Raw genomic sequence first — 13,695 nt, forward strand, 5'->3', positions numbered from 1 at the left:
TTCAGTCCCGTCGATTTCTCTAAACCCTATTGGACCTCTCCTCCCGTAAGGTAGGTTAGAATAAGAGTATGAATAGAAGTAGATTAGGCTAATTATTACCGTCTGATAAAAAAAATTATATATATATTTGTAATAAATAAAAAATAAAGAAAAGAAATACATTTAAAGAGGATTCAATTAGTTGAACCAGTTTGAACCACAAAACTAGAAACTCATTCGATTCACTTAACAATTTGGATTTAAAAATATTACTTACTAAGAATTGAATTCATAATATTTATGGACAAGTCTTGCTTCTTTTAGATTTTACATTTCATAACATTTATGGGCATACTTTTTTAATGAGAGGGAGGAGGTATTTCAAATAATGCGTTGTCCAGACGTAAACAACTGTGGAAAAAGATAATTTGAGGTGGTAAAACACTACTCATGTAGTCGTCGTATATAAAAAGTGGCGAGTCTTAAGAAGTGTCTACACTGCTGGCTTCACTCAGTAAATTCCCCTTCTCAACGCCCCATCCTCCCCCGCGACATTTCTACAAAAGTGCCCCCGGGGGGCCAACCGGCTGCCCGCCTTCGATTCCCTTCTCCTCCAGAAACCAGATCATTTCTGCCCCTTACTCCTGATGGCTGGAAGAAAAAGGAGGAAGTTGAAAAAGTGAGTTTGATCCTTTTCAGTAAATCATTTTTTCGGTTGAATTTTGAGTGTGATTATTTGATTTATGCAAATGTGGTGTTTATCTCGCCTAGGATGGATGAATTCACAGAAAGGATTTTTGCCATATTCGAGCGTGTTTCCTCTGATAATTTTGGGGGGGGGGGGGGGGGAGGCGGGGGTTTAGTTGGAGGAATTGGGTGTCTTTGGTGGGTTCTGAGTATGTAATACCTGTGTCAAACCCGCCAATTCTTTTAGATGTGGTTAAGTACTTATCATTTTATTCAACTCCTGGTATCTCATTGCTGTCGATAGTACAACCTTTTTTTTTATAACATTTTTTTAAAGGTTTACTCGAGAGACCGAATGAATCCTTTTATATCTCGTGTTACGCATCAGAACGTTTACGTCTCTTGGGAAATTGAAGATTGCTTGATGCATGTGTTTGTGTTTGTGGGGCTATATCCTAGCAATTTTGCATTTAGAAAATGAGGATGAGGTTCCTCTGAAACTACTATGGAAAATGGAGATGATTAGAGATCACAACGTAATAATTTGTGGTTAATGCGCTTTGGCTACCCAAACATATATTAATGCGCATTATCACTTAATCAAATGGATTGATTGATGCAGTCAGGGACTTCTGGTCATTGATGGTCACATAGAATTTGGCTTCATTTAAACTTTTGCAGGCTTGTCAATTTTTTTTTTCAGGGGATTGATCAAATCACATGTCATGCAGTTTCAAACTCCAGCATAGTTGTTGTAGGGTTATATTTGGATTATAGCGTAAGATATATGACATTCCTACGTTGTATCCATTGTGGACATCTATTAGTGACTATGGCTTTGTTGGCCTTCTCTTCTTGCTTGTTGTCTTTGCGATTATTCTTTGAGAACTACTGGCGTTAACTTTTCTCAATTTCATACTTGTAGATTACCTGAAGAAAGTAGAGATAAAGAGAATAAGCCAGATGCACAGCAGACCTGGCTGGAGCTTCCAGAGGACCTTTTGGAAATGGTTATCTCACGGTTAACCTTGAGCGAAAATATCCGTGCTTCTGTTGTTTGTAAACAGTGGCTTGCTGTTGCCATCTCAGTGCGAGTGGTGAATAAACCTCCCTGGTTGATGTTCTTTCCAAAATATGGGGACTTGGTTGAGTTCTATGATCCTTTGCACCGTACATTCTATACTCTTGAGTTGCCTGAGTTAGTTGGCTCCAAGGTTTGTTATTCGAAAGATGGTTGGTTGCTTATATACAAGACTAGTACCAATCGTCTGATGTTTGTTAACCCCTATACAAGGGAGTTGATTAAGTTGCCTAAACTTGAATTGACATACCAAATAGTTGCCTTCTCTGCTGCTCCAACGTCTTCTTGCTGTATTGTGTTTACTATTAAGCACATCAGCCCCACCATTATTGCCATTAGTACCTGCCATCCTAGAGCAGCTGAATGGACAACCATCAATTACAGAAACCGTTTGCCATTTGTTAGCAGCATTTGGAATAAGCTGGTCTTCTGTGGTGGAAAGTTTTATTGTCTGAGCCTCACTGGTTGGTTGGGGGTTTATGATCCAGAAAAGCGCAGTTGGGTTGTTCATGTACTGCCCCCTCCCAAATGCCCTGAGAATTTTTTCGTAAAAAATTGGTGGAAGAGCAAATTTATGGCTGAGCACAATGGGGAAATTTTTGTTATATACACTTCATCTGAAGTTAACCCTGTGATGTATAAATTAGACCAAGCAATTAAAGAATGGGTGGAGGTGAAAACTTTAGGTGGTCTATCTATCTTTGCAAGTTTCTTGTCCTCCCATGCAAAGATAGATCTTCTTGGGACTATGAGAAATAGTGTTTACTTTTCTAAGGTTCGCTTTTATGGAAAGCATTGCGTGTCATACTCCCTTGACGATAATAGATACTACCCCAGAAAGCAGTTCTATGATTGGGGGGAAGAAGATCCTTTTGGAAGCATTTGGATTGAACCACCTGAAGATCATTCAAGCTTTGCTTAGAAAGGCCAGTGGAATAGGTAACTGTTTTTCTTGTTATAGAAGTTTTGACACCTTTTTTATCCCCCTTGACCATTTTACTTAATCTGTGTGGGGTGCCATTGATGATACTTGTTATACAGGTGACTTATGCATGGTTTCTTAATCTTAGCAAACTCCTAGTATTCTTTCTGATACAGTATACATAATCACAAAGCTTGAGTCTCTTCAAGTAGTATTATTGCAAGTCGAATAGTATTAGGGACTTGGGCACTGTTGCTTATGATGGTCTATCTTGCTTCTGTTCTGCAAATTATGAATGTATCTGGTTTTCCTCTTTTGTTGAGTTGCTGGTTCATTTGAGTTAGATCTATCACATCTTATTTGTGATAGAAATTGTATACATGGTTGGTTGTTCAAGTCTTTCAGTGATCTCTTTTGAAAAATTGTGCGGCAGGCGCGAACTTTCATTTAAAAAAAAAAAAAAAAACCAAAGTTAGTTTTTGAGTAAATGAGAGCAAATGGCCGTTGCCCCCATTGGTAACTTGAAGCAAATTGTGGACTGCTGCTGGTGAAAACTTGGAGGACCTGGGAAGTAGGAAGTGGAACTTATCTTAGCAAAAGAAAGCCTATTCTGCCTTTGTTTTTCATTAATTTGGTTGACTCTGGATGGTGCAGTATTCAATTTAGGTAAGCAACCACAATGCTGTGGGCAGAAACATGAAAGTAACAAGTGTTTCTGGTAATGCCAATTATAGAGCAGGACTACCTTTTCCCCTTAGACCACCATTAAGCCACTACTGGGAATCAGAGGAGCAAATTCCGGTCCTCCGTGAACCAACTAGTTGGACATGAGTTTGTTTTTAGGGTCTTAACTCCTCCCCCACCTCTTTGAGTATCTGTTTTCTCCCCTTTCCCGAAGAATGATTGCACTTGCTTATAAAAGAAGTTTGCTTTAACATCAGAATCTTCGAGTATTATGGAAATATGATTGGACTTTGATTCTGATATGCGAACTACATATCTTTGTTACTCTCCAGTAATTAGTGGTGTGATATAGATAATCACGGTCTAGTGATGCTCTGTACGCATTATAAACACCTGAATAGCTTGATTATCTCAATTTGATAACTGCAGTTGAAAATTTCAAATTCCTTTTGTTTTACCTTGTCAGGAGCTCACTCTTTCATTTACATGAAAGCTCAAGCAAGATAATGCTGCTAATAAGTATCGTGTAGTTTGAGATTGTTGAATTGAAGGGCAGTGCAGCACCTCTTTTCTCTTTGTCAATTAATAACGCATGAAGATATGAGTTGTACTTTGGGTTTATTCTAGGATGCAGAATTTTGAGGTGTTTAGTTTATTTAATAGATCAATAAACTACAATGAGGAGTGTAGATTTTTCTTTAGACACTTGAGTGATTTTATTTATATTTTTACTGGCAAAAATGCATTTTGCAATTATTGAATTTTTTTTTTTATGGTGTTTCTCCCCTTTACTTATAATAACTTCACGGGCATGTCATGAACATGAGAATTTAGCATCTCCGGAAGTTGTATTTGAAGCATGTATCTTTGGTATTGCTGAGTAATCGTGCACTAATGCAAATTTGTAATTGATTAATCAGGCCATATAGCATTCATAACTAAAATCTCACCTTGCGAGGTCTTTGGGTAGCGAACCCCATTGAGCCATTAAGGATGAGCTTTTAGCCGCCTGAAGAGTGAAGAGGAGTCCCCGACAGAACGAAACCCGGGCTTTGCAGTGAATCATCCTTGGCCCTTCTGTCAGTACTGCTAGCTATGCCTTTCCATGTTTCCAGCATCTCACTCTCTGCCCTGATCAAGTATTAATTTAGAAGCGGGCCAAAATACCCCTTGATTTAAAAACCCATGATATCCGAATTGATTCGAAAAATATGATGCTTGTTTCACAGTATTTGATCATATCAAAAAAAAAAAAAGGGGCTGGGTACTCGCTTATACACGAGACGGGCTAGGACCAGAGGATTCAAAACTCACAGGAACTCATCCACCCGGCATCCGCATATATACATGCTGGTCAAGCTAGCCAAATGGTGCGCCGGATGGATGCCCAAGCCGCGCCCACCTCAAATTCAATTGCACGTACTTAATTTTATGCCAACGCCAAACCATGATTGATCATATGTACGATTTCGGTTCCAAATGGATGCCCGTTCTTGACATAGATCACATCTTTAATTTGAAAGGAAAATGGGAAACATAACTTTATGCTCGTGGTAGGTTAGCTTTTCAATGTAAACATTCCCTAAAATCTGTAGAACTTAGCCAGGCAGCTTCCTCTAATCGTTCACAAGTGAAACTGCAAATTAAAAGGCCCGGAAAAATACGAAATTTTGAAAAAGAAGATGCAACTTGCCATTTCAGTTGTTTTCCCTATATGTCACATTGATGTACAAACTATCTCCATGTTCAAATGTCAGACAAATACATTTCAAATGAGCATCCCACGCTCGAGACCACCCTAGAGAAGTCAAACAGTGAATTCATTCCTCAGTAAGGGTTGTATCGGCTACGTCCACGGCCTCTATCACCACCACGTCTTCCACCACTTGAACCTGCTGTTGTCCCACTGCGGCCACCTCGTTGCAATGGTTGTGGTGTCTGAGGTTGTGGCTGTTGCCTAGAGAGAGAGAGAGAGAGAGTGAGAGAAAGATTCATTTCGAACTTTCTGCATTAAAGCACCTTGTGATAGAAAGCTTGGAATTCAAACTGCCGAACAATTGTTCAACTAAAGAATTTCAGCCTATTCTCTGAACCTTAGCAAATACAGTTCCAAAATTGGAACCATGATCAAGCCTTTTACAGTAGTCAAAAAGAATAGGATGTGGCAAGGCTTAGCACATGACAGAAAAACTAGTACCAAAACCGCGTAAAATCACCATGGCAAACCAAACTAATTTCACAGGATTCAGAGCTAGATCAGTAGATGACAATAATACAAGCACACATATCAGCAGAAAATCCATTATGTGGAACTGCATCAACCGTCTTCAAACTTTACATGTATGATAATCCTACTCAACTAATACTTCTATTCTTCCATGTTATGTACATCTTCAAAACAACATTTAGGAATCCTCTGGAACTCAGGTCTAGAATTTTTGCCATGAAGTACTAAAGCTTCTTAGGAACCACTACGATAAGAAAACAGGGATTTAGACTTCCAAGTTCAAATAACACTGAAGCGTTTACTTACAGGACATATCCAATCCTTCCATCAGGCAAAAGCATCGGTATCATTGCCAAGCCAGGAGGCGCAGCTCCCGTTCCATAGACCAGCGGCTGCAAAAAAAAAAAAAAAAAGGAAAGGATCTCAACGAACAGAATCATTGCCTGCTATACTCATGCTTAACCCAGGTTTTGATAGAGAATATTGTCTAAGAACTCTTGCACCATAATCTCGTCTCAGTAATTACATGCAATTTGTATTCAGGAAAACAGAAAATTGTGAATTAACTTTTCAAGCAAGGCACTATTCCCCAAATAGTTATAGATCATATTGAGGAAATAAAATGTAAGTTAGTAACTAACATGCAATAGAATACTATTTATTTGGCCCAAAAACTGTATCAAGTCAAAACAAAAGCTGTATTATGCAATTCATGGAGTATGTAATCTCATAATCATTGTCAGTGCAGAAGTGATTAACAGACAAACAAGCAAAGGCACACTACTTGACCAAAAAAAAAAAAAAAAGAGAAGCGCATGCTCACATACATGAGATGCAGTAGCTTGTCTACCAAACATGCATAATTAATTTTTCTTGCCCAACCAGCATATAATTTAAGTATGTTCTTCTATGTGGATTTTCAAAAAGAGGTAAAAAAAAAAAGGAAAAATTTATTGCGCACTCAGTAATAAAATAAGCCTGCTCTTGAACTGAAAAATGGAAATAAGCATGCCAAGCTAATATAGCACACAATGAGAACAAGATAGAGCACAAAGACCCAACTGAACCCAAAAGAAAAAGTGGAGATAGTTAACTATGTGAAAAAGAAAACCTTTTGACCTACAAATTGAATATTATCTTACTTGGGTTAAACCTCCACTAACAGCACCATAGTTGGCACCAACCAAGCCATATCCAAGAGGAGAGGGATAGGAAGGAAGAACAGCTGCCTTCTGTGAATTTGGTTGTCCAGAAGACTTTTGATCTGCCTGTGGCTTAGCAAGCGAGCACTCCAAAACTTGACCTATCAAGTAAGTCCAGTATTAACCAACCAAAATCAACTTGACAAGAAGTTATCATAAAGAAAGCATTGTACATGAAGTAATTTTCAAACAACAGTTTACCATCTATCACATATTTCTCTGTATTCTTCAAAGCCTTCATTGCACTAGATCTTTCAGCAAAGTGAACAAAGCCAAATCTGCTATTTTCATGCCCTGGTTTTGCAGGAGGAAGAACCACCTTTGTGATCTTCCCATGATGCTCAAACGACTTTCTCAGCTGATCCTGGGTAACATTTTTGGGTAGATTCTTCACATAGACGGCTTTAACCTACAAATGAGGAAAAAAGTTACCACATAAGTGTAGTTAACAAAACTGAACAAACTCCCGAAATGCAATTTTAAGTAACACAGTAGACGTTTTTTCACAAAAATATGGTGCAGTCTCTAGATGCAGGATATAGCAGGTGTTTTTCTTCTACGCATTGAAGAAAGATGTGCCTATCTAGCATAATGAGCAACTTCAATAAGTTGAAATCCATAAAAATCACTTAAAATAGAAAATCCCCTTTTAGAGGATGTAATATATGTATCCAACTAAATCAGACTACCACCTATACATTTATTAAGCAAATACATTCAACAGATATCAATGGAAAGGCAGGGTCAAAGAAGTTCAAAAGAGCATTAATATCTGATGCATATTGAAGGCTTCTTATGAAACAGAGTAAGAAATTACCCATAGCAGGATGAACTTTATAATCATTCTTGGGGCTAGAAGATTCATTGCCAATGAAAGTATCAGTAAAATTGTTCAATTTAAGAGAATTACCAGAGAGGAAGCCGAAGATTCTACATTCTTTGGGTCTGCCCAGCTCACTGTTGGGGCATTTTCATCAAGTTTAAAGCTCGAATCAGACATCTTTTCTCTGGAATATTCAGCACATGCATGATTGTAATACTCAATGAATGCAAAACCACGATTTCGGCTAGAGTTTTGTGGGTCCTGTAACAGCACCTCTTAATTGATCAAAACATACACAACCCAACAGAAAAGTTTATCTATCCATGCCTTGCTGGGAGAAAGGGGTGTTCCATGGAGGGAGGAGACTAATAGATAACAAGCAAAAGAAATGGGTATCACTCTTTTTAAGGAAGAAAGGGTATGCTAACTCAATAAAAACAGTATGACAAAAAATGCAGTGGGACGACCCAGACCTTTAGTAGCTCCACAGTAATAACGCCAGGCCCAACCTTGGTTACAACCTTTTTCATATCTTCCTCCCCCCAGCTTCTTGGAACGTTACCAATGAACAACCGGTGCTTTTCCTGAGATGTAGAACACTTCAGCCTTCTTCCCTAAAAATACAGATTCCATTGTAAACCAGAAAAGTCAGAAAATGTTGAATGGTACGGATGTGAAAAAAATGGAAATCATAGCAGGATAATTCAGAAGAGAAGAAGTTCTCTTGGCAAAGGAAAGGGTTTCAAGACTGCCCTACTTACCTTAAGTTCAGTATTATTAAGAGACTTGATGGCCTCAGATGCCATTTCCTTCGTCCTGAAAGTGACAAATGCATATCCTTTGTTCTCATTTGAGCCCTTTCCTTTCATTATCCTGATCTGCAATTGGCATGCAAAACCTCTGCAGGATAAGAAGTCAAATAGACATTGCACACAAGAAGGACGGAAATGATTTACCTCTGTAACTTCCCCTATGGATCCGCAAAAACTCCCAAGGTCATCTTCAGAAACATCTTGAGTAAAGCCACCGAGGTAAACCTCTGAACCATGAGGAGGAAGTGCAAGAAGTTGATTGTGTTTTTTTTTCACTTCCTCTTCTATCTCAGCATCTTTCATGTTCTCATCATTTATGACATTCTGCTCACCACCACCACTGACATCATGTTCCTCTGTTTCTTCTTCCTCTTCTTCTACTTCCTCCTCTTCCTCATCCTCATCTACCTCTTCCACTTCTTCCTCTTCTACTTCTACCTCTTCATCTTCTTCCACTTCTACTTCTTCTTCTACTTCTTCTTCTACTTCTTCATACTCAACTTCCTCCTCCACTGCCTCGTCATTATCATTTTCTCCATCCGTGTTCACATGATCTTCGAACTCAACAAGCTTGTTAGTTTCGCCTGGTTTAGTAGCTGCAGCACTTGACCTCGTCCTTGGCATCTTATAGATCTTAAAAGATAAGCTTGTGCTGGAACTCTGATGGGAGCAAAGAAGCCAGAAACATTTGCAAAAGAAAGAAGACAAGCACGGATAGATGGAAACAAAATGAGAGGCCAAAAGAAGCCTCTGAGTAAGATTGTTAATTGAATTTCTGCCATTAGGGGTGTGGCTACAAGGAGTTTCAATTCGAACAATTTTCAATTAAGGGCTGATAGAATACAGTAATACAAAAAAAGGCAGGTAAAGGAGAGTTCCAGAGATGATCGACAGGAAGATGATACTCAACAGGTAGAGAAAAATGAATACATGAATGAATGAAGACGTTCGATCCCCGAATAGTCATGTCCAGATTTTAATCAAAACCATCAATAGGACCAATGTAATTCACAAAAGATTAGAAAGGAAAAAGAGAAATCAACAAAGGGATGTGAAAGAGATCTACAAGCAATAAAATTGGAGAAATATCTCCAAATGGGGAAAAGAATGCTAAACTAGTTTGATCATCAAGAAACCGTCAATCCCCATTTAAAAAATCAATCCCACAACCAGAATTCATCCCCAGAACAACAGTAAGATTCCTGCAGTAAATGTACATTCCGTAAATGTACAATCAAAAACAAACTAAAATGCATGTTGCAGAACCATTTCTCTACATATAAACCATCAAAGAAAAGGGCATGAATTGTTACAGACATAGCAAATCTATAAATCTGTCTCGTCTGCTAATAGAGAAAGTACCCAATCCTGCAGCTATCATGCTTTTCCCTAGGTTTTCTGAACAATATATGAAAATTTGCGGGTCATGGATCTCGTCAAATAACTTCTTTCGACTAATTAGCTTGAGACATTTCAGACGATATAGTGAATGCAGTAAATTCTTTGAGGTAGGCAAAAAGGCAAATATGAAAAAACATACAAGGACTTTCTTCTCTAATGTACTAGAATCCATTCAGCTCAGAAACCCACATTATAAAGTTAAACGTCCACCCAATTTATCGCCAGACCCCCCGCACCCACACCCACCCCAAAAAAAGAAACACCCCAACCCCAAAAAAAAAAAAAAGCGGAAAATATCAAAATGGCGAAAACGAGGGATTGCATAAAAGAAAGACAGGAAAAAAAAATTACAGGTAGAGATCAATCTAACAATAAAAGAAAAGGCATATACAAATGCAGAAAAATATTGAAAAATGCGTCTGTGAATTTAGGCGTGTAGTTGAAGAAATTACCAACGAATCTTGAATCTTTCGAACTCTCTAAAGAAATTCCCGGATTTTGGATTTGGAATTATCTTGGCAACCCAGTAAATTGAATGGCTCCCCTGCGGTGATGATAATTAGGGTTTTGACAATTTGGGATATTTTCTTCCCCTCGAAGTCTTAAGGTTAAGGAGCAATGGTACATGACCCGTTTGCCCTCGAGATTGGGATACTTGAATTTTTATTCGAGAGAGCTTTTCCCTGATGCGCCCATCATTTTGCCCCAGCTTTCTCGCGCCACAAACCGGCACTTGGACAGCCCTGACCAGTTGGGGTATCGATCCTAAATCACGACGGTGATTGGCTTTAGGCCCATTTGATTTGAGTGGCGCAAACAATCCTAAAAGCCCATCCATCACTTTTCTGAGTCAGATCAGATTTGCCTAAAGAAAACGAAGACTAATGAATGGTTTTTTTTTTTTTTTTTGACAAATCAGAGGCTTACCAGGTTAAAATTTTGGGCCTTAATACTTTTCAGCTTTATTATTCTTGATATAGTTGATTGGTAAATTTTATGAATCCCATTTAATTGGTACGTAGAGAGAGAGAGAAATAATTTTATAAGTCGGAGTCTACTCTAACAATCATCTGCGGGGATATTTTTTCAAGATCTGGTTCATTCTTGGCTGATGCATGTTTGAGGTGTTGACGGAGTAGAGTACCATATTTGGTGAAAATGAGGGGGCTAAAGCAAAATAATAAGCACACGTTCATATCCATATGTTGCCATAGAACACCGTTGTTTTAAAGAACACCGTTGTTCTTCTACCTCACTTTGAACCAAAGCATACTTCCACATTTTAACCAGAGCTGTTCAATTTAGCTAATTTTCAATTACTAATGAAACTTCGTTTACAATTTCTGAACAGTTTGATCAAGAACCATCTTCATTTCAGCAGCCTTGCACAAGCTAACACAAAATTTGCCGCCTAGAATATCCTGACCGTACTCCTTTAGGAAGTGTAGTTTGTTTGCATGGAGGCACTCAAATAGGAACAATCGCAATGCCAGTTCCTTACACACTATATCCTTCAAATGATTACATCAGAATTTAAACGAAGCATGACCGCAGAACAATGAACGAGTTCCCCAATAGAGATCTAGCTTTTAGATTTAGGAAAGTAAATCCATCAGGAAGCACAAATAAAACTAAAGCACTAGCAACTGCAGGGTGTAAAAAGTGAGCATCCACCAAAAATAACGCAAAACGAAGGTACTCAAAGGATGGCCCTGGATTCCAGCCTGAGCTCTCAAATAAATAAGTGTTTATACTCCCCGTTTGCAAGCTGACAAATATGGTTGTAGCCTTGGGTATCTGGAAAAACCAAAAAGATAAGCAAATCAGAAACATGAAAGCAAAAGCTTCATTTAGGATTGAGTAGCAACTGGCAACAGCATACATACAAGGTAATCTTTTCGCGCAAGAAAAATGTAGCCGTTTTTAGTTCCGCAAGACATCATAACATACTCATCAGAAGAGTCACGGATCCACCAGCAAAACATGTGGGCTTCAGTGAAAAGCAATCCTTTAATATCTACCGCTGATATGCGCTCGAGCATTATCATCATCATGAGCATCAAAATTCAACTAACTAGTGAACCTATTCGGGGCTCATGAAAGAGTTCTGAAGTTCTAAATCTGGTCCACTTTGATCAGAGTAACCAAGTAAACACTTACTGCCATTATATGGATTCTAAAACGCCTACTCCCTGAAGCTTGGAAAACCTTTTTCGTGTTTAATTCTTCATGGTTAACTCCTAATTAACAATTGTACAAATAGTTTAATTGTCTGACACGAGAGCTAAGAAAATATTGAAAAGTTCCCTACAAGATCCGGCAATAATCACCAGCCTGCCCTTTTCAGATAAGGATAAATTGACTACCAATATTGGCAAAACATAGAAAGATATGCCTACTTACACTTCAGGCTTTTACGTCCATTTGTGCCCAAAATATAACAGGAACCGGCAAATCTAAAGCCATTGCCAAGAGATGCTCAAGGAATAAGTTCGCTTAATACGGGCGAGTCGTTGGCAAACCAGTTCCAGCATCAAAGCAATTTAGATTTCAAGGGTCACAAGAACCACTTCAATCTAACAGATCCACGCATAGCCGTACAAATTCAATTACACAAATCATTAACATACAAGCACCATAAGCAATCAAAAAACCCAAGCCAAGACGAGCAGTCTGCCCCAGAAAACAAGCCACTGAAGATTTTTTTTTTTTAAGGAGAGAGAGAGAGAGAGAGAGAGAGAGAGAGCAAAATGGGAAAAAAAATGAAAGAAATGTTAAAAAGTGCAAAATCTTACCAAAAACATCGCCAAAGTTGGTCCAGATATCGGCGCGGATAGACTGATTGCTATCAGCAATACCAATGACTTCAACAAAAGTGGAAAGGGGAGCAGGTGGATGCCCTTTCACGAATATTTGTTGCCCATCTGTTGATTTTCCGGTGACGGTGCCGCTTCCGTCGGAGCGTAAGACTTGAATCACGGCTCTTACCCGCTTCCCGACGTGCATCCGGAGTAACTCGCCGTTCACTAATACTGCTGGGCTTGAGGTGTCCATCTCTTCTGTATCTGCAATAATACAAGTATATAACAAAATCAACCACAAATATCAATCCTTAGAGATGTCCATTTCGATTTATTGAATAAAATCAAAGGGGAAAATCGGGAGAATTTTAAGATATTTTACCTCCTCAACCTTTTAGGTTTTCTTGGAAATTCCTCGATTCCTAAACCTGCGACTCTGCTACAGTAACATGTACTACCACTAGTAATGGAGTATGTGTTTGTCGTGGTGACCACTGATGAGCCTAGAGGGAGGCTACTACTGCTATGATTAAATTTTTATCCTCTCCTTTTCATGTTCCTTGGGCCTTTCACAATTTTTGTTGGAAGTGGCGGCAAGTGTTCCCGCCCAGTGATCTGCAAAATAGGACGCGGGTCGGATTGAAACCGAACTAGCATTAACTGGGTGGTAAATAACGAGTGTGTTTGAATTACTGAATTATTTCATATAATATTTTATTTGTATTATAACATATTTTTTAGTTTATTTTTTTAAATATTTTTAAATATCTTTTTATTTTACATACACCACATCGTAAAAAATACTATAACAATTATTCCAAATAATACACTCTATCCACACACGCTCAATGAAAGCCTATTTAAATAGGGTATTTATTAAGGTAATTAACTATAAAGGGTAATTAACTATAGAGTTACCGAAAATTTTCACTTCTATCCTATTCTTCGCATAAACAGTTTTGAGTGTCCATGGTTAGAAGATCCTTTTTGAAATACGTACTGTAAACTTTTTTGAAATATGACAGGGTAATTAACATTTGAAAGTATATATACACACACACACCCTTAATCACAGC

The 13,695-nt window shown here is 38.4% G+C and overlaps 3 protein-coding genes across 6 annotated transcripts; 1 reads left to right on the forward strand and 2 right to left on the reverse strand.

Annotated features, from left to right (window-relative positions):
* Positions 1-454: 454 nt before the first annotated feature.
* Positions 455-4,584, forward strand: LOC113694154 (F-box/kelch-repeat protein At1g57790-like). Of its 2 annotated transcripts, none has more exons than XM_072052337.1 (3): positions 455-658; positions 1,592-2,686; positions 4,274-4,584. In XM_072052337.1, exons 1-2 carry the CDS (start codon positions 627-629, stop codon positions 2,667-2,669), a joined length of 1,110 nt encoding a protein of 369 aa, XP_071908438.1. In that variant the 5' UTR covers positions 455-626; the 3' UTR covers positions 2,670-2,686; positions 4,274-4,584. The 2 variants fall into 2 exon arrangements, with proteins under 2 accessions (XP_071908438.1, XP_071908437.1); XM_072052336.1 differs by lacking the exon at positions 4,274-4,584 and adding an exon at positions 3,820-4,114 and having other exon boundaries at positions 456-658.
* Positions 4,585-5,021: 437 nt separating this feature from the next.
* LOC113694153 (heterogeneous nuclear ribonucleoprotein Q) lies at positions 5,022-10,529 on the reverse strand. 3 transcript variants are annotated; one of them, XM_072052335.1, is made up of 9 exons: positions 10,271-10,529; positions 8,562-9,041; positions 8,367-8,483; positions 8,079-8,219; positions 7,693-7,866; positions 6,984-7,191; positions 6,723-6,883; positions 5,887-5,972; positions 5,022-5,310 (listed from the first exon to the last, which is right to left on the reverse strand). In XM_072052335.1, the coding sequence occupies exons 2-9, from the start codon at positions 9,039-9,041 to the stop codon at positions 5,181-5,183; spliced, it is 1,497 nt and encodes a 498-aa protein (XP_071908436.1). In that variant the 5' UTR covers positions 10,271-10,529; the 3' UTR covers positions 5,022-5,180. The 3 variants fall into 3 exon arrangements, with proteins under 3 accessions (XP_071908436.1, XP_027068816.1, XP_071908435.1); XM_027213015.2 differs by having other exon boundaries at positions 8,562-9,077; positions 10,271-10,528; XM_072052334.1 differs by having other exon boundaries at positions 8,562-9,619; positions 10,271-10,528.
* Positions 10,530-11,290: 761 nt separating this feature from the next.
* Positions 11,291-13,233, reverse strand: LOC113692078 (replication protein A 14 kDa subunit B). Its single transcript, XM_027210419.2, has 3 exons — positions 13,002-13,233; positions 12,614-12,883; positions 11,291-11,615 (listed from the first exon to the last, which is right to left on the reverse strand). The coding sequence occupies exons 2-3, from the start codon at positions 12,870-12,872 to the stop codon at positions 11,551-11,553; spliced, it is 324 nt and encodes a 107-aa protein (XP_027066220.1). The 5' UTR covers positions 12,873-12,883; positions 13,002-13,233; the 3' UTR covers positions 11,291-11,550.
* Positions 13,234-13,695: the final 462 nt, after the last annotated feature.

The sequence above is a fragment of the Coffea arabica genome, chromosome 6c (genome assembly GCF_036785885.1).
Source record: "Coffea arabica cultivar ET-39 chromosome 6c, Coffea Arabica ET-39 HiFi, whole genome shotgun sequence".
Classification (NCBI taxonomy): domain Eukaryota; kingdom Viridiplantae; phylum Streptophyta; class Magnoliopsida; order Gentianales; family Rubiaceae; genus Coffea; species Coffea arabica.